Source organism: Nerophis lumbriciformis, linkage group LG21, assembly GCF_033978685.3.
Source record: "Nerophis lumbriciformis linkage group LG21, RoL_Nlum_v2.1, whole genome shotgun sequence".
NCBI lineage: Eukaryota > Metazoa > Chordata > Actinopteri > Syngnathiformes > Syngnathidae > Nerophis > Nerophis lumbriciformis.
In genome coordinates this window covers 23,890,851-23,916,842 of record NC_084568.2, presented here as the reverse complement: position 1 = coordinate 23,916,842, position 25,992 = coordinate 23,890,851, and the positions used below count along the sequence as shown (strand labels likewise).

At 40.3% G+C, this 25,992-nt stretch overlaps 1 protein-coding gene across 1 annotated transcript; it reads right to left on the bottom strand.

The window, feature by feature from the left end:
• Positions 1–11,090: 11,090 nt before the first annotated feature.
• LOC140679682 (nucleoporin NUP42-like) lies at positions 11,091–25,135 on the bottom strand. The gene is made up of 7 exons (XM_072915580.1): positions 24,920–25,135; positions 16,635–16,881; positions 16,432–16,526; positions 16,286–16,344; positions 16,139–16,207; positions 13,863–13,962; positions 11,091–11,692 (listed from the first exon to the last, which is right to left on the bottom strand). Exons 1-7 carry the CDS (start codon positions 25,050–25,052, stop codon positions 11,238–11,240), a joined length of 1,158 nt encoding a protein of 385 aa, XP_072771681.1. The 5' UTR covers positions 25,053–25,135; the 3' UTR covers positions 11,091–11,237.
• Between the last annotated feature and the right edge of the window lie 857 nt (positions 25,136–25,992).

Genomic DNA, 25,992 nt, shown 5'->3' with positions numbered 1-25,992 from the left:
CATATTACCTCCAGCCCATGCTATCCTCAAAGTAATGGGTTAGCCGAGAAGTCGGTTCACATTGCAAAGTCCCTTATGGAAAAGGCCAAAGCTGATCAGAAAGACCCTTATCTGAGTCTGCTTGAATATCGCAATACCCCAGTGGACAACTTAAAATCACCAGTTCAGCTGCTCATGAGTCGTCGCACACGATCAATCCTGCCTAACACCCATCAACAGCTGCAACCCAAAACTATATGCCACAAGGATGTTCACATCATGAGAACCAACAAACAACACCAGCAGAAGAAATACTATGACAGATCAGCTAAGCAAATGTCACCTTTGCATGAAGGACAATACATCCGTTTTCAGGAGAAAGGCTACTGGAAACCAGCAGTTGTCATTCGTTCAGCTGATACCGAAAGATCATGCCACATACGTGCATCAGGAGGACAAGAATATAGGCGAAATAGACGACATCTCTTGGACACAAGAGAGACACTGACCACTCAGACTGAAGAAAACACAAAACATGACACACAACATGCACCGCACACTGACACACCACACACCTCAAAGATAACAGAAGAAACAGCCCCACAGCATGTGCGGTATCAGACAAGGTCTGGACGTGAGGTTAAGCCCAGAGTTGTTATGGACTTATAAAAATTATGCTCAATGGTGTTCAGATATACTACTCAGTGGCCTAGTGGTTAGAGTGTCCGTCCTGAGATCGGTAGGTTGGGAGTTCAAACCCCGGCCGAGTCATACCAAAGACTATAAAAATGGGACCCATTACCTCCCTGCTTGGCACTCAGCATCAAGGGTTGGAATTGGGGGTTAAATCACCAAAATGATTCCCGGGCGCAGCCACCGCTACTGCCCACTGCTCCCCTCACCTCCCAGGGGGTGATCAAGGGTGATGGGTCAAATGCAGAGAATAATTTCGCCACACCTAGTGTGTGTGTGACAATCATCGGTACTTTAACTTTTTAACTTTATATGTACAATTCAATAACATTGTGATTGTGTTTCTATTTACAACAGTATGACATTCGAGCAGGTTAAGTGATAATTGAAATCTGTTGTTGAATTCTTACTTTATGACAGTCGTACATGTGCTACTTGAATTTCAATACGTTTCAGTAATGGTTATTGCACAGAGTGTGTTTTCTTAAATGTTGTGTTCCATATTTTTCTAAAAGAAGGGGGATGTAATATTCTTAGGTAATACGATCTCCGAGCGGTCCCTGAAGTATACACGAATATGATTGGCCCAAGAAATGAGGTACTTCCTGTTTAAGCGTTGCCGGACATGTGATGTGTTATCCCACGAGTCGTGAATAAAAGTACAGTTAGCAGCACGTCGTGTGTTGGCTCAACTTATTTCCACAACACGGAACAAGACAGCACCCTAAGCGAGAATCATACTACTAGACCAACAAGCCCTGCATTTACCTTTACCAAATAAAAATAAACAATTTCATTTTATTTGGGCCGACTCTGTAACTGCACTTTTATGAACACACATTTTGATTGACTACAATTTTCATGCATAAATGAACAAGAGCTTTTTCAGGAATTGAACCCCAGACCCGAGGCGAAAATCAAATGACTAGACCAACAAGCTCTGAGTTGTGATTTTGCAAAAATCTCAATAAATGTGATATTTTAATAAGGGACACAGTCTGAAACTGGGCTTCCATATTGCACTTTTAACCCAAATTGAATTTACTGCATTTTTTTTTCATACCAAAATGAACTAAAGATTATGAGCTCATTCCTAGAACAAAATGTGGTCGTAGATTTAAGTACAACTGTATTTGATTTTATAAAATGTCGTTGATCCCTTGAGTGTGTGCAGTTTGGAAAATTGAGCTAAGAGTTTATAATCACTGTTAAGGGCTTGTCTGGGAATTTAACCCAGGACCTCTCACACACATAGCGAGAATCATACGACTAGACCAACAAGCCCCGAAAAGTCATGTTTCAACAAAAAATCTCATGAATTGTGAGATTTTGACACGCAACACAATATAAATTAGTATATTGCACTTTTACCACTAGTTTAAAAGTATGATTATTTTCATGCAAAAAAGAACTAAGGGTTACAAGGTCTGTCCTAAAACAATTAGAGCTCGTAAATTGAGGTACCACTGTACTTGATTTTATGGATTTTCATTGATCCCTTGAGTGTGTGCGGTTTGGAAAATTGAGCTAACAGTTTAAAAATCACTGTTAAGGGTTTGTCTGGCAGTTCAACCCAAGACCTCTCGCACCCAAAGTGAGAATCATACGACTAGACCAACCTGAGTGGTCCTTCACCAAATTCTCAAAAAAAGTTGATATTTTATCTGGGGACACAATCTGTAACTGCACTTTTATTACAGTTTTTTTTTCCATTTACTTACACACAATTTTACTAACTGTGTCTTTTTTTCAAAAGATATACACACTTTTCCAAACACCACATTCAATCTTCTTGATCCCTAGATTATTTGCAAAATGACACACTTCGGTCAAAACATATGCCCATTCTTCAAAATAAAGCAAGCATTTGTAAAAACGCAGTTTTATTGTCATCTCACTCACACAGACTTCAAATGATAAGACACTATTGGAGTGTCTTGCACCTGGCTCGCTGACAACAAGCTATCCATACACTTGGGTAAAACGGAATCCATCCTGTTTGGGTCCCACATCAACCTTAAGAAAGTCAATGACTTCACTATAAAAGTGGGTGACATTGTTATCACCAGGAAGGATGAGGTCACCTACCTAGGTTCCATTCTAGAGGCTAATCTTTCCTGTGATAAAATGGCAACCAAGGTAATCAAAAAGGTCAACCAACGAACGAGATTTCTCTGTAGAATTTCCTCTCTGGTCAACAAAAGCACCATGATTTTAGCGGGAACTCTCGTTCAACCCTTTTTCGATTACGCATGCACCTCCTGGTACCCTAGCACTTCCAAAACCCTCAAATCTAAACTCCAAACATCCCAGAACAAGCTAGTCAGATTACTTCTAGACCTCCACCCCAGATCCCACCTCACTCCTACCCACTTCTCCAAAGTGGGCTGGCTCAGGGTGGAGGACAGAGTAAAACAACTTGCACTGAGCCTAGTCTATAAAATCCGCTACACCTCCCTGATACCGAAGTACATGTCAAACTACTTCCTTAACGTAAATGACCGCCATAACCACAACACCAGGGGGAGCTCCACTAACCACGTTAAACCCAGATTCCGATCTAACAAAGGTCTTAACTCATTCTCTTTCTATGCCACATCAATGTGGAGTGCGCTCCCAACAGGTATAAAAGAAAGGGCATCTCTATCCTCCTTCAAAACCGCAATAAAAGTACACCTCCAGGCAACTACAACCCTAAACTAAAACCCTCCCTGGATTGTTAATAATCAAATGTAAACAATCAAATGTAGATACTTTTCTTATGCCTTCTGATCTCTCTCTCTCTCTCTCTCTCTCTCTATGTCCACTACTTGCTGTACATATCCTACCAAGTCAGACCTACACTGTTTCAATATCCATTTCTCTGTTCTCAATTGTTGATGACTGATGATAACAACCAAACCTAACCCCCACCCCCCGAATTGTAAATAATGTAAATAATTCAATGTATACACCCTGACGATTATCTTGTGTGATGACTGTATTATGATGATAGTATATATGATAGTATATATCTGTATCATGAATCAATTTAAGTGGACCCGACTTAAACAAGTTGAAAAACGTATTCGGGTGTTACCATTTAATGGTCAATTGTACGGAATATGTACTTCACTGTGCAACCTACTAATAAAAGTCTCAATCAATCAATCAATCAATGAGTTACCCAGAACAGTGATAAATACAAAACACATTTAAAAAAAAAAAAAAAACTATTTTACTATAAGAAATCACATGATTGGGACATTTTGCCCGACCCTTTTAGCATATGTGATGAATGATTACCGTAACTTGACAAAATATATTGGCAAATCCATAGCAATCGTCATTGTTTACTTTGAAGTGGGCCTATACGTAAGTAAGGACCTAAAGATAAAGTAAAATAATCCTGTAATCTTTTCAAGAATTGCTCAACAATGATGCTGCAAACTGAAAATATTTATTTTTTTACCACAGTCAGGTAAAGTAGCATATCACAGTAGTCAACAATGACATGCAATAAAAATTATAATCTGAGACAAATAAAAAGGTTTGAAAAAAAATCTGGATAAAGATGTGTGTATCACAATCCTAGAGTGTGTGAAAATGTGTGTATCACAATCGTTGTGTGTAATATTTCGCAAACACTGTGAAGCAGAGTCTATGCCTAATATTAGGCAAATCTGCGCAGTGGTTTTGTTTACTGTGTGTAGACTTTGTTAACTGTGTGAACATTTAAAATGTAGTGTGTAAGCAATTGGAAAATAATTTAATTTGTACTGCATGTCATTGTTGACTACTGTGATATGTTACTTATAAATATATGAAGTTTGCAGCATCATTGTTGAGCAGTTCTTGAAAAGATTACAGGATATTTGTATTCTCTTTATTTAGGTCCTTACATATAGGCCCACTTCAAAGTAAACAATGACGATTGCTATGGATTTCCAATATGTTTTGTCAAGTTACGGTAATCATTCATCACATATTCTAAAAGGGTCGGGCAAAATGTCCCAAACATGTGATTTCTTATAGTAAAATAGTTTTTTTTTTTTACAAATGTGTTTTGTATTTATCACTGTTGTGGGTAACTCACTCCAATAGTGTCTTATCATTTGAAGTCTGTGTGAGTGAGATGACAATAAAACTGCATTTTTACAAATGCTTGTTTTATTTTGTTGAATGAACGTATGTTTTGACCAGTGACGTGCAGTCAGGGGAGGCAGGTGAGGCAGGGCCTCACCTGCCATCATGGAAAGAAAAAAAATGTAAAAAGAAAAAAAAAAAATGTAATTGTTATATGTATCCAGTGATTATACTATCGAGTTATTTTCCATTTAACTTCACCAGTTTTAGATTATTTTTTATTCAAAATCGCTGAATTTTCACATTTGCCGTTCAAATACTGAAAAGAGACTTGCGGTGAGTCACCAGCCAGTTGAGGCACGTCACTGAGTTGAGCCTCACCATGGATTGCGCAATGACTCGGCTAACTGCTGGCCTGCTGTGCAGTGAGACCATATTGCTATATGAATTATATTATACATTTCCATAGTTTAGTTAGCTGAGGTATATAATGTACAGTGTATTTTGTCAACAACTGTATGTGTGTAACGTATTTCTTGTGCTGAGCAATGATAAAACTGCTGCGAAGACGCACTGTGTGAGGCTCGCAGTAATCCCGCCTCATGGTGGTAGAGGGCGCTAGTGATCCCAGAGATCATTTTTGCCACTACTCGGCTGCAGAATAAGTGACAACAAGCAGCAACAGCTAGCAGCGATCGTTTATTTTTTCCTCTCGCCTGGACTATTAACATGGAGGATTACATATCTAAAATAAAACAGTTTTCTAAACTGGACTGGCCGCAAGGTAGTTGGTGCTCTTCGTGGCGGTAATCCTAGAACCCGCTGGTGGACACCGGCGGTGAGGGATGCCGTCAAGCTGAAGAAGGAGTCCTATCGGGTTCTTTTGACTCACAGGACTCCTGAGGCAGCGGACAGGTACCGACAGGCCAAGCGGTGTGCGGCTTCAGCGGTCGCAGAGGCAAAAACTCGGACATGGGAGGAGTTCGGTGAGGCCATGGGAAGCGACTTCCGGACGGCTTCGAAGCAATTCTGGACCACCATCCGCCGCCTCAGGAAGGGGAAGCAGTGCACTATCAACACCGTGTATGGTGAGGATGGTGTTCTGCTGACCTCGACTGCGGATGTTGTGGATCGGTGGAGGGAATACTTTGAAGACCTCCTCAATCCCACCAACACGTCTTCCTATGAGGAAGCAGTGCCTGGGGAATCTGTGGTGGGCTCTCCTATTTCTGGGGCTGAGGTTGCTGAGGTAGTTAAAAAGCTCCTCGGTGGCAAGGCCCCGGGGGTAGATGAGATCCGCCCGGAGTTCCTTATGGCTCTAGATGCTGTGGGGCTGTCTTGGTTGACAAGACTCTGCAGCATCGCGTGGACATCGGGGGCGGTACCACTGGATTGGCAGACCAGGGTGGTGGTTCCTCTCTTTAAGAAGGGGAACCGGAGGGTGTGTTCTAACTATCGTGGGATCACACTTCTCAGCCTTCCCGGTAAGGTCTATTCAGGTGTACTGGAGAGGAGGCTACCTCGGATTCAGGAGGAACAGTGTGGTTTTCGTCCTGGTCGTGGAACTGTGGACCAGCTCTATACTCTCGGCAGGGTCCTTGAGGGTGCATGGGAGTTTGCCCAACCAGTCTACATGTGTTTTGTGGACTTGGAGAAGGCATTCGACCGTGTCCCTCGGGAAGTCCTGTGGGGAGTGCTCAGAGAGTACGGGTATCGGACTGTCTGATTGTGGCAGTCCGCTCCCTGTATGATCAGTGCCAGAGCTTGGTCCGCATTATCGGTAGTAAGTCGGACACGTTTCCAGTGAGGGTTGGACTCCACCAAGGCTGCCCTATGTCACCGATTCTGTTCATAACTTTTATGGACAGAATTTCTAGGCGCAGTCAAGGCGTTGAGGGGATCTGGTTTGGTGGCTGCAGGATTAGGTCTCTGCTTTTTGCAGATGATGTGGTCCTGATGGCTTCATCTGGCCAGGATCTTCAGCTCTCTCACTGGATCGGTTCGCAGCTGAGTGTGAAGCGACTGGGATGAGAATCAGCACCTCCAAGTCCGAGTCCATGGTTCTCGCCCGGAAAAGGGTGGAGTGCCATCTCCGGGTTGGGGAGGAGATCTTGCCCCAAGTGGAGGAGTTCAAGTACCTCGGAGTCTTGTTCACGAGTGAGGGAAGAGTCGATCGTGAGATCGACAGGCGGATCGGTGCGGCGTCTTCAGTAATGCGGACGCTGTATCGATCCGTTGTGGTGAAGAAGAAGCTGAGCCGGAAGGCAAAGCTCTCAATTTACCGGTCGATCTACGTTGCCATCCTCACCTACGGTCATGAGCTTTGGGTTATGACCGAAAGGACAAGATCACGGGTACAAGCAGCCGAAATGAGTTTCCTCCGCCGGGTGGCGGGGCTCTCCCTTAGAGATAGGGTGAGAAGCTCTGCCATCCGGGAGGAGCTCAAAGTAAAGCCGCTGCTCCTCCACATCGAGAGGAGCCAGATGAGGTGGTTCGGGCATCTGGTCAGGATGCCACCCGAACGCCTCCCTAGGGAGGTGTTTAGGGCACGTCCGACTGGAAGGAGGCCGCGGGGAAGACCCAGGACACGTTGGGAAGACTATGTCTCCCGGCTGGCCTGGGAACGCCTCGGGGTCCCACAGGAAGAGCTGGACGAAGTGGCTGGGGAGAGGGAAGTCTGGGCTTCCCTGCTTAAGCTGCTGCCCCCGCGACCCGACCTCGGATAAGCGGAAGAAGATGGATGGATGGATAAACTGGACTTTCAATCGAAGCAGGAGGTAATACTTAAAGGAAGATCTCCATCGAGACAGAGACTTTTAAAACTGAAGAAAGATAAGGAAGACTTCTATAAACAAGTTATCGATGCTTTTGTTCAAAAGGAGCTCCGCATGGACTTCATTTATAAGTAAAGGTAAGACCATAATAACATTTTTTTTTATCAAATGTGCTTTTTTGTGTGCTACAGTTTGTATGTGTAAAGTTAAAGTTAAGTTAAAGTACCAATGATTGTCACACACACACTAGGTGTGGTGAAATTTGTCTTCTGCATTAGACCCATCCCCTTGATCACCCCCTGGGAGGTGAGGGGAGCAGTGGGCAGCAGCGGCGCCGCGCCCGGGAATAATTTTTGGTGATTTAACCCCCAATTCCAACCCTTGATGCTGAGTGCCAAGCAGGGAAGAATGCTGGTATGAGCTTTTAAACATAACCCGTTAACTGCTGCCAATCAAATGGTGAATAAGATACTCTTTAGGGTTCATATGTTTGTAAATCTGACTGTGATGAAGTCAGTGCCTCACCAGTCATGAACCTCACCGCACGTCACTGATATATATATATATATATATATATACATATATATATATATATGTATATATATATATGTGTATATATATATATATATATATATATGTGTGTGTGTATATATATATATATATATATATATATATGTATATGTATATATATATATATCTCATGTATAAATCCACAGATTAATCACACAATTTATTTTGAGCGCACATACTCCTGTTGGTTACCTGAAAGGTGGAGTGGGCTGTTATACGGTCAATGCATACGTCGGAGCAAAGATGAGTGAGGGACTATGACTCGTGTCCTCACTTGTTAAAAATGTTTTCAAAATAAACCCAGACAGTAGTTTAGATAAAAATCTAGAACCAATAAATGAAGTGCAATCACTTTCAAACATTTTCCTGTATGATATTCTGACTATAAAATGGCATTTGTGCTCATACATTGGGCTCTTTTTTATTAGGTGAATATATATAATGGAAGTGAGTAATATGTACTTGCATGATAAATACACATTTGAAAGTGTGATTATTCTGATTTAAAAAAAATAATAATTTGACAGCACTATATATATACACACACACACATATTTACAGTATATACACATACATATTAATTGATTTATTTAATAAATAATAATAAAGTTGTCCCTTGTGTATCGCTGACATCAATCATAGGTTATTACTCGCTTGCACAATATAAATTACCTTTAAAAAAAACCATTTGAGCAAAAATGCAATGTTATAGTCAGAATGTAGTACACAATAAAAAGGTTACAGAAATAAATGAATTTCCGTGAAGTAGGAAATAGGAATCATTCATTATATATCAAATATGTTAATAGCCCGAGCATAAAAAAAGCTGTTCTATGATCTTCTAAATACATTTTTTAACATTTGAGACCCTTCAAGACATAAATGAACACATTTTAGTCACATTTACACTGTAAGGCTGAGCCAATCGGTGGCCACAATACTTAAAAGCGCGTTCTGATGAGTATGGGCTCCTTTTAGTTGCCAATCGTACTGTAGTGTTGATATTTTTAGTTGTCGTTTAGCCATTTTTATGCTTGAAAATATTTTATTCAGGCCAAAAAATGAATAATATGCTTTTAAAAAAGTATATTTTTATGCAGTGAATATCTAAATATATGTGAATATTCACAATATTTTTAAGAGCGATATGGTAGTACAGCAATTTAGTTTAAGATTAAATTACGGTCATAAACAATAAAAATCCAAATTCTAATATGTTACAGCAAAAAACCCTATTTAAGTGTAATTACAGCATACTGTATGACGATTGTGGGTTTCTACGGTCAAAGTTCACACTGAGTGTGTCAGTTATGGCACCACAATGTAAACTTTAATGTTTTAACCTGCATTTAAAGGGGAACATTATCACCAGACCTATGTAAGCGTCAATATATACCTTGATGTTGCAGAAAAAAGACCATATATTTTTTAACCGATTTCCGAACTCTAAATGGGTGAATTTTGGCGAATTAAAACGCCTTTCTATTATTCGCTCTCGTTGTGACGTCACATCGGGGAGCAATCCGCCATTTTTTCAAACACATTACAAACACCGAGTCAAATCAGCTCTGTTATTTTCCGTTTTTTCGACTGTTGTCCGTACCTTGGAGACATCATGCCTCGTCGGTGTGTTGTCGGAGGGTGTAACAACACGAACAGGGACGGATTCAAGTTGCACCAGTGGCCCAAAGATGCGAAAGTGGCAAGTTTGTTCCGCACACTTTATCGACGAAAGCTATGCTACGACAGAGATGGCAAGAATGTGTGGATATCCTGCGACACTCAAAGCAGATGCATTTCCAACGATAAAGTCAAAGAAATCTGCGAGCGGATGAGGGTATGTCTACAGAATTTATTAATTGATGAAAACTGGGCTGTCTGCACTCTCAAAGTGCATGTTGTTGCCAAATGTATTTCATATGCTGTAAACCTAGTTCATAGTTGTTAGTTTCCTTTAATGCCAAACAAACACATACCAATCGTTGGTTAGAAGGCGATCGCCGAATTCGTCCTCGCTTTCTCCTGTGTCGCTGGCTGTCGTGTCGTTTTCGTCGGTTTCGCTTGCATACGGTTCAAATCGATATGGCTCAATAGCTTCAGTTTCTTCTTAAATTTTGTTAACGCTGCCTGCCTCCACACTACAACCATCCGTTTCAATACACGCGTAATCTGTTGAATCGCTTAAGCCGCTGAAATCAGTCTGAATCCGAGCTAATGTCGCTATAAACTTGCTGTTCTATCCGCCATGTTTGTTTGTATCGGCATCACTATGTGACGTCACAGGAAAATGAACGGGTGTATATAACGATGGTTAAAATCAGGCACTTTGAAGCTTTTTTTAGGGACATTGCGTGATGGGTAAAATTTTGAAAAAAACTTCGAAAAATAAAATAAGCCACTGGGAACTGATTTTTAATGGTTTTAACCCTTCTGAAATTGTGATAATGTTCCCCTTTAAAGTCATAAAGTGCACATCTGCCCTGCCAATTCCACAGACACTCTGCTCTCATCACTTCTTTGATGGCCGACAACTGCAGATACTTTTTATCCATGTTGATGTACAATCCCAAACTTTATAAAGGTAACTTTACATTCTGTTTCAAATGTACTGTAGTTACTTTACATCAACAGGCCAGGAAGTGATACATGGTCACAACCACTTGGCATTCAAAGCTAATTCTGGTATTTGTGAGACTAAATACTGTATATTTTTCAATGACTTGCGTTTAAGGTACACCCTTTGTTGTGCATTTTGTTTGTAGATATTAAAACTGTAACTTTAAAGTGCAACATAGAGCAACCTATTTTGGACGTCACAGTACTCAGTATCCCCCGTTTCCTTCACTGTTCCCCACTTTGCCCTGGGAGGATTTGTTGAAATTAAATTAAATTCAGAAACTCTGAAATCCCGGGTATGTAGTGGTCTCATGTCACTCAGTAAAAAAACAGTACTCGAAGCTAGGGTTGCATGGGAAAAAGAACACTCATGTAGTTTTCTTTTATTCACTTTTTATTTTATTTTATGTGAATTTAATTTTTCCAAGAACTGTTTGGAGTGTGGGGTTTGTTATAAATATTTGTATAAGTGCATACATTTAAATCAATAAAAACTGTTCATGAAAAATAAATAAATAAATACATAAATAAATTTAAGCATTAAATCGCAAGCATTGCAGCAGAAGGTGGCTTCAGAGGAATCAGACCCAAAGTGAACCTTTGTGCTTTGAACTGATCCAGCTCCTCCTGGGTTAGCTCGCTCTCAAGGGAGTAAAGACCGCCTGAGGTTTCCACCGCACGCACCTGTCCTGGCAAATTTCCTGCAGGTGCGCCGGACTTCTCCATCGCTTTGTTGGTCTCGTCTGCGGAGGAGGAACCTGTCCCTGAAGATGGAGCCGCAAGTTTTTCGCCGGACGAGCGGGGGAGGGGGGAACCCGGAGAGGCATCGGAACTTGTAGACGGCCTGGCGTCAAACCCGGAGGGCGGTTGTGTCACAGCTGGGATGGCACCGCTGAAACCTGGAGGAGATGTTGGGGCCACTGGAGAGACTAATCCACTCGCTGGAGAAGCTAAACTGATATTAGTTGCTTGGGCTGGTGGTTCGGCATCAAACCCTAAAGAACAACAAGATGAGGAATGACATGTTTGTACGTTACACATCTACCGCTAAAAACCCTCCAAAATCAGAAAAATATAACATGCACAGACGATGAGCTCACCAAACATCTGACTAAGAGCTGCACCAGGGCCATTTTTTAGCTCGCATCATTGGCTTACAGTTTTAAAATGAGTGTCATATATTTTTATTCCGTCCTTTCAGGATTCTGCAGGCTTTTTTTTGTTAATGTATATATATGTTCTGCACATTAAAGGGCAACTGCACCTTTTTGGGGGAATTTTGCCTATCGTTCACAATCATGAGAGACACGAAGACAAAAGTTGTTTTTTTTTGCATTCTAACCTGTCAAAATCGTCTCGTTCTTGTTGGCTAGCAATGCAGCTAATGGGAGCAATCATATTGAACTTTAAATCACTTTAAAAAAATGCATTCAAAAACCGTCAACAATACTTCATGTACGTTCTGTAGCCTGTATAATAACCAAACTGTAGTGACATTATTATTGTAAGAGCGAACATTGAGACACTATTTTTTGGGTAAGCACTATTGTCAAAATAGCTTGGACCAAGTTCCACATTTACAGCTTCAAGTCACGCCGACATCACTCTCTCTGCTTTCATCTACTCTAACGTCTCACCCTTCCTTTGTGCTTGATTCTAGAAGCAGTAGTTCATCCTCTGTATATTCAGCTTCAAAAATATAAGGTCGTGAATTCTCATTTGTCCAAAAATAGTCATCTTTGCTGTTTATTACCAAGTCTGCCATTACTACAGCACACTTGTGTTTGTTTTTGGAAGTAGGAGCACTCATTTGTTGCCGGAGGTCGGAAATGCGCTGCTATGAAAACGGAAATCAATGCGCGAAACAAATTAGTCCGGCAATGATTGAAATTACCAAAATATTGTACATATTACATACTGTTATGAACGTGTCTGTTACTACATCATTTATATATATACTTGCAGTTTGTATATAAAACGGAGGGCTTTGAAGTTGTTTTAGAGGGCTTTGAAGGCTACAACGATGATTCCCATTAGCTGTTTTTTTATCTTTAATATCCTAAAAAAAAAAGACAAAAAAGAAAAGACGTGTGCTCTCGTCTCTCATGATTGTGAACGACAGGCATAATGCCAAAAAAAAAGGTGCAGTTCCCCTTTAAGAGCTTTAGTTAACTGTTGGTAGTGACTATATCCATGGTAATTTTAATTAACTTACTCTGGATGAATAAAGGTTAAATAAATATACTAATACATGTAAACTCGTGGTGTGTTGCTAAATGTTTATATATTACATTATCAGAAGGCTTAGCACTGTAGACGGTGTTCGGAAGTAAGTGTGAGCTACACAGGCAGACAAAAACTGTGCTGTTTAAGTAATAAATAGTTTATATATTGTTACACGTTGCTGTTCCTGCTTTGTCTACACCAAAAACAACCAGTTTTGATTGGACTTTTTCTACCAGTCTAATTGGAAGGCCAATAACTCAATTATCTTAAATAAGTAAACAAACATAACAATAAAATGGACTGTTAATTTATGTTAGCAAAAATTGCACTTCAGTATTGAACATCTTGAAGTGCAGTTTTTCCTTAATTGGAAAAAAACTGGATCAGGTGTTTTTGTTGTCTTTTTTTAATTAGATGTTTGGCTTTACAATCATCTTTTTCCTCCTAAATTTTCTTACTTGGCAGTGCTTTTCACTGGCGAGGCAATGTCCGTGTATTCTGTCTGTAAGCCAGCCTGCTCACACCGACACAAAGATTGTTGATGACTGACAAAAAGCTTACTCTGTTCACTTAATTCATTCTGCTGTCAAAGAGGCATGCTCAGGTGCTGAGAGCGATGTACAGAGTGAGACAGCTAGTATCCATTTTGAAAGCCAGAGACGAAGAAAAAAAACAGACGTAGGATTTTATCGATGCCAGCAAAAATACAGTTCATTTTATCGTTCAATCAATTGACTTTTTCGGCCAAGGTCTACAATTATATGAATATTTTTAATGCCTCTGGACATCAAATTTCATTATTTTTAATGCCATTTAATGTCTTAGTTTTTGCAAAATCAATTTGTTGACTTTTAATGCTTTTTAAAGACCCGCAGAAACCCTGAAGAATGCATTCACAAGCTTTCTGAAACTGACCCTTAGAAAAAAGTTAACTCTTACCTTTATTGCCAACATCAAGGGAAGAGGACCCACATCCAGTAGGTGCTGAGCCAAAGCCACTTGACGAGGTCCGAGGCGCTGGATATCTTAGTTCTGCCAGCTGTGAAATGATCAAACAATTAGGTACTGCATCAAAAATAAATACATGTATTAATCAGGGCTGTCTTCAAATAGTTGAATATTCCAGTGGGAGTAACCTGATTTGACAATTAACCCTGCAGTGGAATCGTCTGATATTAAACTACCGTATTTTCCGCACTATAAGGCGCTCCGGATTATTAGCCGCACCTTCTATGAATTACATATTTCATAATTTTGTCCACCAATAAGCCGCCCCGGACTAAAAGCCGCGCCTACGCTGCGCTAAAGTGAATGTCAAAAAAACGCTGCGCTAAAGTGAATGTCAAAAAAACAGTCAGATAGTTCAGTCAAACTTTAATAATATATTGAAAACCAGCGTTCTAACAACTCTGTCCCAAAATGTACGCAAATGTGCAATCACAAACATAGTAAAATTCAAAATGGTGTAGAGCAATAAATAGCAACATAATGTTGCTCGAACGTTAATGTCACAACACACAAAATAAACATAGCGCTCACCTTCTGAAGTTATTCTTCATTCGTAAATCCTTCGAATTCTTCGTCTTCGGTGTCCGAATTGAAAAGTTGCGCAAGCGTGGGATCCAAAATGGCCGGTTCCGTCTCGTAGAAGTCATCGGGAGTCAGTGTCGCTGTTGTTCTGTGAATCCTGCCTTCCGGAAAGCTCGGACCACAGTTGTGACCGAAATATCTGCCCAAGCATTTACGATCCACTGGCAAATGTTGGCGTATGTCGTCCGAGGCTGTCTGCCCGTCTTAGTGAAGGTGTGTTCGCCTTCGGAGCTGTGTGAAAAAAGCCACCCGGCCTCTTCGCGTAAACTTCCCTTAACCACTCGCTCATCTTTTCTTCATCCATCCATCCCTTCGAGTTAGCTTTTATGATGACGCCGGCTGGAAAGGTCTCTTTTGGCAAGGTCTTCCTTTTGAATATCACCATGAGTGGAAGTTAGCATGGCAAGCTAGAACCACAGTGAAGGATGACTTCTCATTCCCTGTGGAGCGAATATTCACCGTACGTGCTCCCGTTCCACAGTGCGGTTCAGTTGCTGTGAAATACGGTAGTAATCCGTGTGCGGATGGAGAGATTGCGTCTTTTTATGAACCGGATCGTTTAGTAGGAGCCATTTTGTGGTCTTTACAGATGTAAACAGGAAATGAAACGTACGGTGATATCCGCGCGTTTTTTCTTCTTCCGGGGGCGGGTGAAGCGCTTCCTGTTCTATGGGGGCGGGTGAAGCGCTTCCTGTTCTATGGGGGCGGGTGCTTTCCTTGGCGGTTGCTTGCGTAGAAGAAGAAGCGCTTCCTGTTCTACCGGGAAAAAAGATGGCGGCTGTTTACCGAAGTTGCGAGATCGAAACTTTATGAAAATTAATCGTAATAAAGCGCACCGGGTTATAAGGCGCACTGTTAGCTTTTGAGAAAATTTGTGGTTTTTAGGTGCGCCTTATAGTGCGGAAAATACGGTAAGTCAATTCCTGCGGGTGCCTCGCATGCAGCAGGTTTGTTGGGAGGATACATTGATTGTTTTCATCATGTCTTCTTTAAATATTACAACAATATTCTTCTGTGCAGACAAATAGTTTTTAAAAAGTAAAAGATAAATCTTAATCTCGGTTGTCACTTTCTTCCTGGTGTGACGTCACGTCTCTAAAATCAGATGGCCATGTTTCGGCCACCTCTTATTATATTAAATCTACCGCTTAGCCCCACAGACTTAACTCTGCTCTTAAAAAAGGTAATGATCCTTCAGCAGGTTCACGTATGGAAACTTTGTTAATACTTTTACATTCTCTATTTGGTCAAGTTTGATGTCCACTCGGTGCTGCGTCAAAGCAGAGGACTTCACACACCGCACTTTTTGTGAGGTGGAAAAAATAGCGAATTAGATCTTTGTATTGTTCATTTTAATGTAATACGGTATTCCTTTCACAAGTACCTTTTATTAACTTTGGAATATAGAGAACATCCATGTGACATTAATCACACCTAGTGGCTAGTCAGTATACACTATTACCGTATATATCATAGATTTGTTTCTCTTAAAAAAACAACAACAAAAAAACCTGCCTGATCAATGGACAATGGGCAAACTCTAACAAATCAGATTTGACTGTGAAAATAGAGAAGAAAACAGCCCTAGTATAAATACTCATTATGAGTGACTGTGTGTGCCTCACCAAAGCTGCACGAGTAGATTGATTCATTCGGTTTCCCCACTGAATGAGCAGCCAGCAGATGCGATCGAGCTAAAGAAGTAGACCAGGACCAATCATTAAACACTTTTCACACCAATTCAAGATTTCAACATTCAACGCTACACTTACGTAACTCTCGGTGGAGTAATATTCAAACCTCTGCTCTTCTGGAGATATGTCCGCAAACCCTACAGTGGTGGGGTTAGAGGGGAGAGACATCATGTTTGTCTGCTGGCGTAATACTAAAACAAATGTTGTGTGTGTTTGATACCGACCAGATAACGGTGCCTTGGAGCCGCTAGAACATGAAAAGCTTGACTGGCCTGAGCTCTCCCAAACCATCATGTCACTCTGAGTCTGAATGATCTCCCTGAGAAGGACAAGGATGTTAACATTTTTAGGGGACGACATCAGAGGGCAATTTGTGCTTTTTACGTCATTGTTGCATGATTCATAGTTAAGGAAACTGACAACTCACAGTTTTTGCTCTTCATCTTCTTCACCTGGTGCTGGTCCTCTGTCTCCTTCTCCTCCTCTTCCACAACGCTCATCGTCCCCGCGGTTGATGCCCAGTGTCGAAACACTGTTTTGAGAAGAGACGCTAAATTCGGAGCTCTTCAAGCTGTGTCCACTCCCGCCACACTGACTACTCACGCGGGAGGACACTTGCTGGCTATATCCTCCTTTTTGGTGAGAGGGATTCACCGAAACCTTGTTTCTATGCCCTGAAACACACACAGGAGTGACATTGGAGTTGTTTTTATCAAAACAGTCGAGACAGCCTGGGTTCTGTTTGAGGGAGTATTCCCTCGCCTGTGTCTTGGTCTTGTTCACACTGCAGGTCAATTCCAATATTTTTTCCTCATATGTGACCTGTATCGGAATTTTTAATGTCAGTGTCAACAGTGCAATTCCAAATTTTTCATATTTGACCCAGGCCTCTTTCATAAGAGGATAAAAATTGGATATAAATGCGATGTGTCCTCAGTGTGAACGATCCCACGCTCCGGTCGCGTTCATCTGACCAGGACGTCACTAAAAAGCAATAAGCGTCATAATTATTCTCCTAAATAGACAGTTACAAAGTAAATTGTTGACAAATGAACAGAAAATAGGTGAAAAAAATATTCTAGGAAATGTCGTGAAACTTCCACCACTCCTGTCTCCGACTGCTCGCCCACAGACACCCTCCTTAAGCAAAACATCCCTAAAACATTACTTGTTTTGGGGATGGTATGAAAATAGGGTGTACCAGAATATACTACCGTATTTTTCGGACTATAAGTCGCAGTTTTTTTCATAGTTTGGCCGGGGGTGCAACTTATACTCAGAGCGACTTATGTGTGAAACTATTAACACATTACCGTAAAATATCAAATAATATTATTTAGCTCATTCACGTAAGAGACTAGACGTATAAGATTTCATGGAATTTAGCGATTAGGAGTGACAGATTGTTTAGTAAACGTATAGCATGTTCTATATGTTATAGTTATTTGAATGACTCTTACCATAATATGTTATGTCAACATACCAGGCACGTTCTCAGTTGGTTATTTATGCCTCATATAACGTACACTTATTCAGCCTGTTGTTCACTATTCTTTATTTATTTTAAAATTGCCTTTCAAATGTCTATTCTTGGTGTTGGGTTTTATCAAATAAATTTCCCCAAAAAATGCGACTTATACTCCAGTGCGACGTATATAAGTTTTTTTCCTTCCTTATAATGCATTTTCGGCCGGTGCGACTTATACTCCGTAGCGACTAATAGTCCGAAAAATACGGTAAATGCAAACATTTATGTGGGTAAGATGCATCTACAAGGCAATTGTTAAAATGCAGAAAATAAAACAAATTATCTCGTAAAACTGCGAGAGCCAAAATACTTATTCTCTTCCTTCTTATTCTTATATGCGCAATAATTTCGGTTCATCCATCCATCCAATTTTCTACCGCTTATCCATTTCGGGGTCGCTGGAGCCTATCTTAACCGCATTCGGCCGGTAGGCGGGGTACACCCTAGACAAGTCTCCACCTCATCGCAGGGCCAACACAGATAGACAGACAACATTCACACAATGGGGCCAATTTTAGTGTTGCCAATCAACCTATCCCCGGTGCATAGAAAACTTTGAACTTGATCGCAAAAAATCCTTGAAATTGTCACAAATGTGCCAGTACTGAGACCGACTAGAGCTGAAGCCAAATTTACTTCTGTAAACGTCATGTCTGCATGCGGGTCAGGTTGCATTCACATTAGAAATCGCATTTTCTTGTAATGTGAACGGCCACTAAACAGATTGGATTTGACGAAAAAAATGTGCGGTGTGAACGCAGCCTAACTACTTCAGTAGGGTCTTTTTATGTATGAGGAGTCTAGTTCTGGACCTGTTGTATGTATAGAGTGCCTTGAGATAACTTATTTTGTTAATTATTAGCCCCTCACATGTTAGTTATCCAAGTACCGTATTTTTCGGACTATAAGTCGCGTTTTTTTTCATAGTTTGGCCGGGCTCCAGTGCGATTTATATATGTTTTTTTCCTTCTTTATTATGCATTTACGCCAGGTGCGACTTATACTCCGAAAAATACGGTACTTGTCTATATTTAAGTTAACTGTTAATACCTGTTGTTTCCATTAAACACAGAGCAGTCTACCAAGTCAAATTGGCCAATAATGCTGATTCTGAAATGGCAGCTATAGAAATACAATTAACTTTACTTGATTAGCATGTCTTTTGGTCATTGAATTTGTGTTTCAAAAATGGGAATTGAAAAACAAATAACTACCGTATTTTCCGCACTATAAGGCGCACCGGATTATTAGCCGCACCTTCTATGAATTACATATTTCATAATTTTGTCCACCAATAAGCCGCCCCGGACTAAAAGCCGCGCCTACGCTGCGCTAAAGTGAATGTCAAAAAAACGCTGCGCTAAAGTGAATGTCAAAAAAACAGTCAGATAGTTCAGTCAAACTTTAATAATATATTGAAAACCAGCGTTCTAACAACTCTGTCCCAAAATGTACAAATGTGCAATCACAAACATAGTAAAATTCAAAATGGTGTAGAGCAATAGCAACATACCGGTAATGTTGCTCGAACGTTAATGTCACAACACACAACACACAAAATAAACATAGCGCTCACTTTCTGAAGTTATTCTTCATTCGTACCGGTAAATCCTTCGAATTCTTCGTCTTCGGTGTCCGAATTGAAAAGTTGCGCTAGCGTGGCTTCCAAAATGGCGGGCTCCGTCTCTTCGAAATCATCGGATTCAGTGTCGCTGTTGTTGTGCAGCAGTTCTGTGAATCCTGCCTTCCGGAAAGCTCGGACCACAGTTGTGACAGAAATATCTGCCCAGGCATTTACAATCCACTGGCAGATGTTGGCGTATGTTGTCCGGCGTTGTCTGCCCGTCTTAGTGAAGGTGTGTTCGCCTTCGGTCATCCATTTTTCCCACGCAGTTCGCAGTCGTGATTTGAATGCCCTGTTGACACCAATATCCAGCGGTTGGAGTTCTTTGGTTAATCCACCCGGAATGACGGCGAGTGTTGTATTTGTGTGCTTCACTTGTTTTTTGACACCATCTGTGATGTGGGCGCGCATAGAGTCATATATCAACATGGACGGAGCAGCGTGAAAAAAGCCACCCGGCCGCTTCGCGTAAACTTCCCTTAACCACTCGCTCATCTTTTCTTCATCCATCCATCCCTTCGAGTTAGCTTTTATGATGACGCCGGCTGGAAAGGTCTCTTTTGGCAAGGTCTTCCTTTTGAATATCACCATGAGTGGAAGTTAGCATGGCAAGCTAGAACCACAGTGAAGGATGACTTCTCATTCCCTGTGGAGCGAATATTCACCGTACGTGCTCCCGTTCCACAGTGCGGTTCAGTTGCTGTGAAATACGGTAGTAATCCGTGTGCGGATGGAGAGATTGCGTCTTTTTATGACCCGGATCGTTTAGTAGGAGCCATTTTGTGGTCTTTACAGATGTAAACAGGAAATGAAACGTACGGTGATATCCGCGCGTTTTTTCTTCTTCTTCCGGGGGCGGGTGAAGCGCTTCCTGTTCTATGGGGGCGGGTGAAGCGCTTCCTGTTCTATGGGGGCGGGTGCTTTCCTTGGCGGTTGCTTGCGTAGAAGAAGAAGCGCTTCCTGTTCTACCGGGAAAAAAGATGGCGGCTGTTTACCGAAGTTGCGAGACCGAAACTTTATGAAAATGAATCGTAATAAAGCGCACCGGGTTATTAGGCGCACTGTCAGCTTTTGAGAAAAATTGTGGTTTTTAGGTGCGCCTTATAGTGCGGAAAATACGGTAGATTAAAAAAAAAAGTTTACTTTTAATTTTAGATTTCATACAACAAATATGAAATCATCAGTCAGCAGAAAAAAACTGTATATGTCCTATCACATTGTGTTGTGCATTACAAACTCATAAGCGATTCAGCTGCTGACGCAGAAGCCAGCTTGCCTCTTGTTAATGCCGTAGCAGTGTGAGTGTCTCTGTGAACAATGCGATGTGTTACTATACCAAAAAAAAAATACCAGTGTTCGCTCTTACAATAACAATGGCTGCACTGCTTGGTTATTATACAGGTTAAAGCAGTGTTTTTCAACCACCGTACCGCGGCACAATAGTGTGCCGTGAGATATTGTCTGGTGTGTTGTGGGAAATTATGCAACTTCACCTAATTGGTCCAAAAAATATTTTTTGCAAATCAATAATTATAATCTGCAAATAATGTGCCGTTGCTTAGTGTCTGTGCTGTGTAAAACTCGGCAGGGTAACCACGTAATACTCCATGTCAGTAGGTGGCAGCAGGTAGTTAATTGCTTTGTAAAAGTCGGAATGTGTCGGGTGAGACGAGGATGGTTTGTTGTGATACCAATATGCAGACCACAGCGGGAGGCAGTGTGCAGGTTAAAGGGTATGTAATGCTTAAACCAAAAATGAACAAAAGGGAAAGGAAAAGGCAATGGCTATGCAAAACGAAAGTAAAACTGAACTGGCTACAAAGTAAACAGAAACAGAATGCTGGACGACAGCAAAAACTTACGGCATCCACAAAGTACATCCATACATGACATGATAATCAACAATGTCCACACAAAGAAGGATAGAAACAACATAAATAGCCTTGCTTGCTAACACAACGCAGGTGCGCGGAATAGCACTCAAAGGAAGACATGAAACTGCTACAGGAAAACACCAACAAAACAGGTAGGGCCACCAAAATAACAGCGCAAGACAAGAACTAAATCACAACACACAGGGAAACACCAACAAACGCAAAATAAGGCACGACGACCTGGTGGAGTTTAATTTTTTAACGTTTTCTGCTGGTGGTGTGCCTCCGAGTTTTTTAATGAAAAAAATGTGCCTTGCCTCAAAAAAGGTTGAAAAACATCAGGTTACGGAACGTAAATGAATGTAGCGCCCCTTTAAACGCACCAGACAGAGTGTTAAACATGGCTTTCATTGGTCATGCAGGACTTTGTTGCTCCTTTCAAAATAAGACATCATGCATGCCGCCCGCACCAAATGCCCTGCTAACACTCTGCTAGGAAGAATAAGTGTATACCTCACCAGCCACCCCGAATGGCCGCCAGCCTTCATGCCTCAAAAGTCCATGAAGACGCTTCCACCGGCAAAGAAGCTGCCGGAAGAAAAGCCGCCGGCCGTTCTCATTTCTGCGGCGTCTGAAAAGTGCAAAAAGGCCGTCAGAGACGCCCGTGAGGCCAAGGTGTTTTGCAATTTGCTCATGAGAAAAACATGATGGCAGTGGACAGAGCGAGCCAACAGCGAGCCTTACCGTTCCCCACACTAGCGTGGCGACTGGCCTGCTCGGGTGGGCCTTCATTTGATTTCCACGCTGTGTGTACGTCCCAACAGGCTAAGCTGTCAATGATATCATCCGAGAGAAGCACAGATAAAACAATACATGAATCAGTGATACATTTGACCGCTGTGAAATCAGAGATGCATTGGACCCCCGCCCCCACCATCACTGAAGACACTGGACCTCTCCACAGCAGACCTTCTGGACGCACTTTTTTTGACCGCCCTATTTTTAAGATGTGTGTTTGCAAGCTAAATCCAATGTGATTGCCACACTCCTGCACACACTGACGGGTGAAAATCAGGACATTAGATTTAATTCTAATTTATGGGTGTGATGTTAGCTGGGGCTGCACAATTAGTCGAGATTGAGGATTAAATTAGTGCAAAAACGGCAATATGGGCCCATCAACACGGACAAAGAGCGAGAATGCTGTGATCACGTGATGGCAACAAACAAAAAGACAACGTCCTTATCCTACTGGGAAAAAAGCACTTTAAGATGTTCTATATTTATTTAAGTACAATTTATGTTTACATAAATGAGTCCATGCAATTGTTTTGCTTGTTTATTTATATAGGATAAAGTTATTATTTTCCAATTACAGCAGTGGTCCCCAACCCCGGTACCAATCCGGGCCGCACAAGGGAAAAAAAAAAAAAAAAAAAAAAAATTTTTTGTAATAAATCAACATAAAAACACAATATACAGGTAAAAGCCAGTAAATTAGAATATTTTGAAAAACTTGATTTATTTCAGTAATTGCATTCAAAAGGTGTAACTTGTACATTATATTTATTCATTGCACACAGACTGATGCATTCAAATGTTTATTTCATTTAATTTTGATGATTTGAAGTGGCAACAAATGAAAATCCAAAATTCCGTGTGTCACAAAATTAGAATATTACTTAAGGCTAATACAAAAAAGGGATTTTTAGAAATGTTGGCCAACTGAAAAGTATGAAAATGAAAAATATGAGCATGTACAATACTCAATACTTGGTTGGAGCTCCTTTTGCCTCAATTACTGCGTTGACTCCATGCCACGCCGCATTAACGCAGTAATTGAGGCAAAAGGAGCTCCAACCAAGTATTGAGTATTGTACATGCTCATATTTTTCATTTTCATACTTTTCAGTTGGCCAACATTTCTAAAAATCCCTTTTTTGTATTAGCCTTAAGTACCGGTAATATTCTAATTTTGTGACACACGGAATTTTGGATTTTCATTTGTTGCCACTTCAAATCATCAAAATTAAATGAAATAAACATTTGAATGCATCAGTCTGTGTGCAATGAATAAATATAATGTACAAGTTACACCTTTTGAATGCAATTACTGAAATAAATCAAGTTTTTCAAAATATTCTAATTTACTGGCTTTTACCTGTATACACTATATATCAATGTATATCAATACAGTCTGCAGGGATACAGTCCGTAAGCACACATGATTGTATTTCTTTCAAATTTTCAAGCGTTGACCGGTCTGCAGCTACCAAAAGGTTGGGGACCACTGAATTACAGTACAATGATAACCAATTCCACAGTAAAGAGAAATACAAGTTTAAATCCTTTCAACTGGATAGTCGTTTTAAAACCAAATTAATTGTCTGTGGTTATGTATTTTTGAAACTAAAGAATATATTCAAATACTTTAGACCAGAGGCCCGCAGCTATTATTTTTACGGCCTGCGACAGATTTGAAAAATATTAATAAAAAACAAACAAAACATAAAATCTGGAATTAAAGAGCAAACAGGTGTAATGTAATTACAAAATGTTGCAATATTGACACTAGTAACACAAAGCTGCCATGCAGGCTATTTAATACTTTAAAACTGGCATTGCTCATCAAATATTTATGAATCAAAATCAGTGTTGTAAATTTTTCACCTAATCAAGGCTTCAATTACTTAACATGCAATATTCCACTTTTATGGGGGTAATCTATTGCATATGTTGTGTGTTTGTCAATACAAACAAGGTCTTCTTTGACAACAAGAGCAATAAACAAAATAAAAAAAACGTATACAAGTATTTTGAGCATGGAAAGTAAAATATATATATACATATGTGACTTAACACTAACAACTCATGAGTGGGGTTTTTTAGGATACCTTTAGTCAGACTGTTTAAATAAACTGTCATTATTCAAAAACTACAATGAACCAAAAGCAATGTTGTTATGAATGATTAATAAGGCTCTAATTACTTCACATCAAATATTCCTCTTTAAACTTAATTTGGGGAAAATATTGCAAACCCAGTTTTTAAAATGTTCTTTGGTCTTAACATGCAGTTGAGAAACATATTCATTCTATCCTGTCCTAAAATTATACTTAAACCCTTTTCTGTCGAAATGGTTTTCTACCTAATATTTAAGCAATTAGTAATGTACGATTTAGATGGATAACTTATCGTTATTTTAAAAGAGTAGTTGTCGATTATTTGAATTTAGTTGATACATTTGCGAAACGTTGTAAAAAGTTAAACGTGTGAAACGGAAGTTGCTGACTTTTAGCGCATGCGCAAACGGATAAACAGTTTTTGCCCCCCCTTTAGACCAATCAGCTGTCGTGTATTTAAACAGCAACTTCCGGTTCCCGAATTTGAAAAAAAACGTCCGTTAATTAACTGATAATTTTTATTTTTGTCATATGAACTATAAAGTGATAATCGAACCGTCTTTGGATCGAATTATTGCTTTTCGACAACGAAAAAAAAGAAAGCTACGTTGCTCAATTGAACATTTGAAATTACATTGAAATAAACCAATCGTTTTTTTTGTTTTTCCAATTCCCATTCATTAAACGAGAATATCCATTACCAAACTATACACTGACCCTAAAAGCGCCCCAACTATTTGTTTCAAAATACAACTAAGTAGATATAAATATAATATGTCTTACCTGTATCTCCTCTGGAGTGCTGTTGAGAGGTGGAGCGGTTATGGCCTCTTCCTCCTCCTCCAACCGGGTGCTCGTTCCAGCATTTAAGACCAAATTGACAACGTCCTTGTAGAAAATACTTACAGACGGCCATAATTTCTCTTTTTATGGCTGCACACTTAACCGTCAGCTTGTCTTGTCGGTCTGACTTAGTGACTTGCTTCGCGATCCACCTATAAATACTATCAGACTGCGCATGCGCTGAAATTTCGTCACTTCCGTCGCTGTCAATTTTGACAGTACTGTGACGTCATCGCTGAGCTTCTCCTTACCTTCGTTGCCATGTTTTTCCACCTCAACAGAAAATAAACCAACAACCCGTCATTTCCATGATATGTTTCTGAACTTTGTGTTAAGCCTACACTTCCTTGTCTGAGTGTAAAAAGCAGCGTTGCTTCACTTTCGGCACCTGAATTGGCGCGCGTACGTGTGCTGTAAAAGGGGTCTATTGGTCAGAATTTATATATATATATATATATATATATATATATATATACTAAAGTAGAATGCAATATATATATATATATATATATATATATATATATATATATATATATATGTATATATATATATATATATTGCATTCTACTTTAGTTGCTTATTGAGTTTACAACCCTCTGGCACTGTTTTGTTTTGTACTGTTTCTGTACTTGTTTTGATTATTATTATTTATTTGCGTGTTGAATATTAAAAATATAGGTTTAAAAAAAAAAGAAGCTTCAATTGGCTGCTCTGTTTAACCAATCATGTGACAGTTTAATCGGAGGTCAAGAAGACGCGGGAAGGGGGCGTGGCGAGCAGGGTTGCCAAATTCTGACCAATAGACCCCTTTTACAGCACACGTACGCGCGCCAATTCAGGTGCCGAAAGTGAAGCAACGCTGCTTTTTACACTCAGACAAGGAAGTATAGGCTTAACACAAAGTTCAGAAACATATCATGGAAATGACGGGTTGTTGGTTTATTTTCTGTTGAGGTGGAAAAACATGGCAACGAAGGTAAGGAGAAGCTCAGTGATGACGTCACAGTACTGTC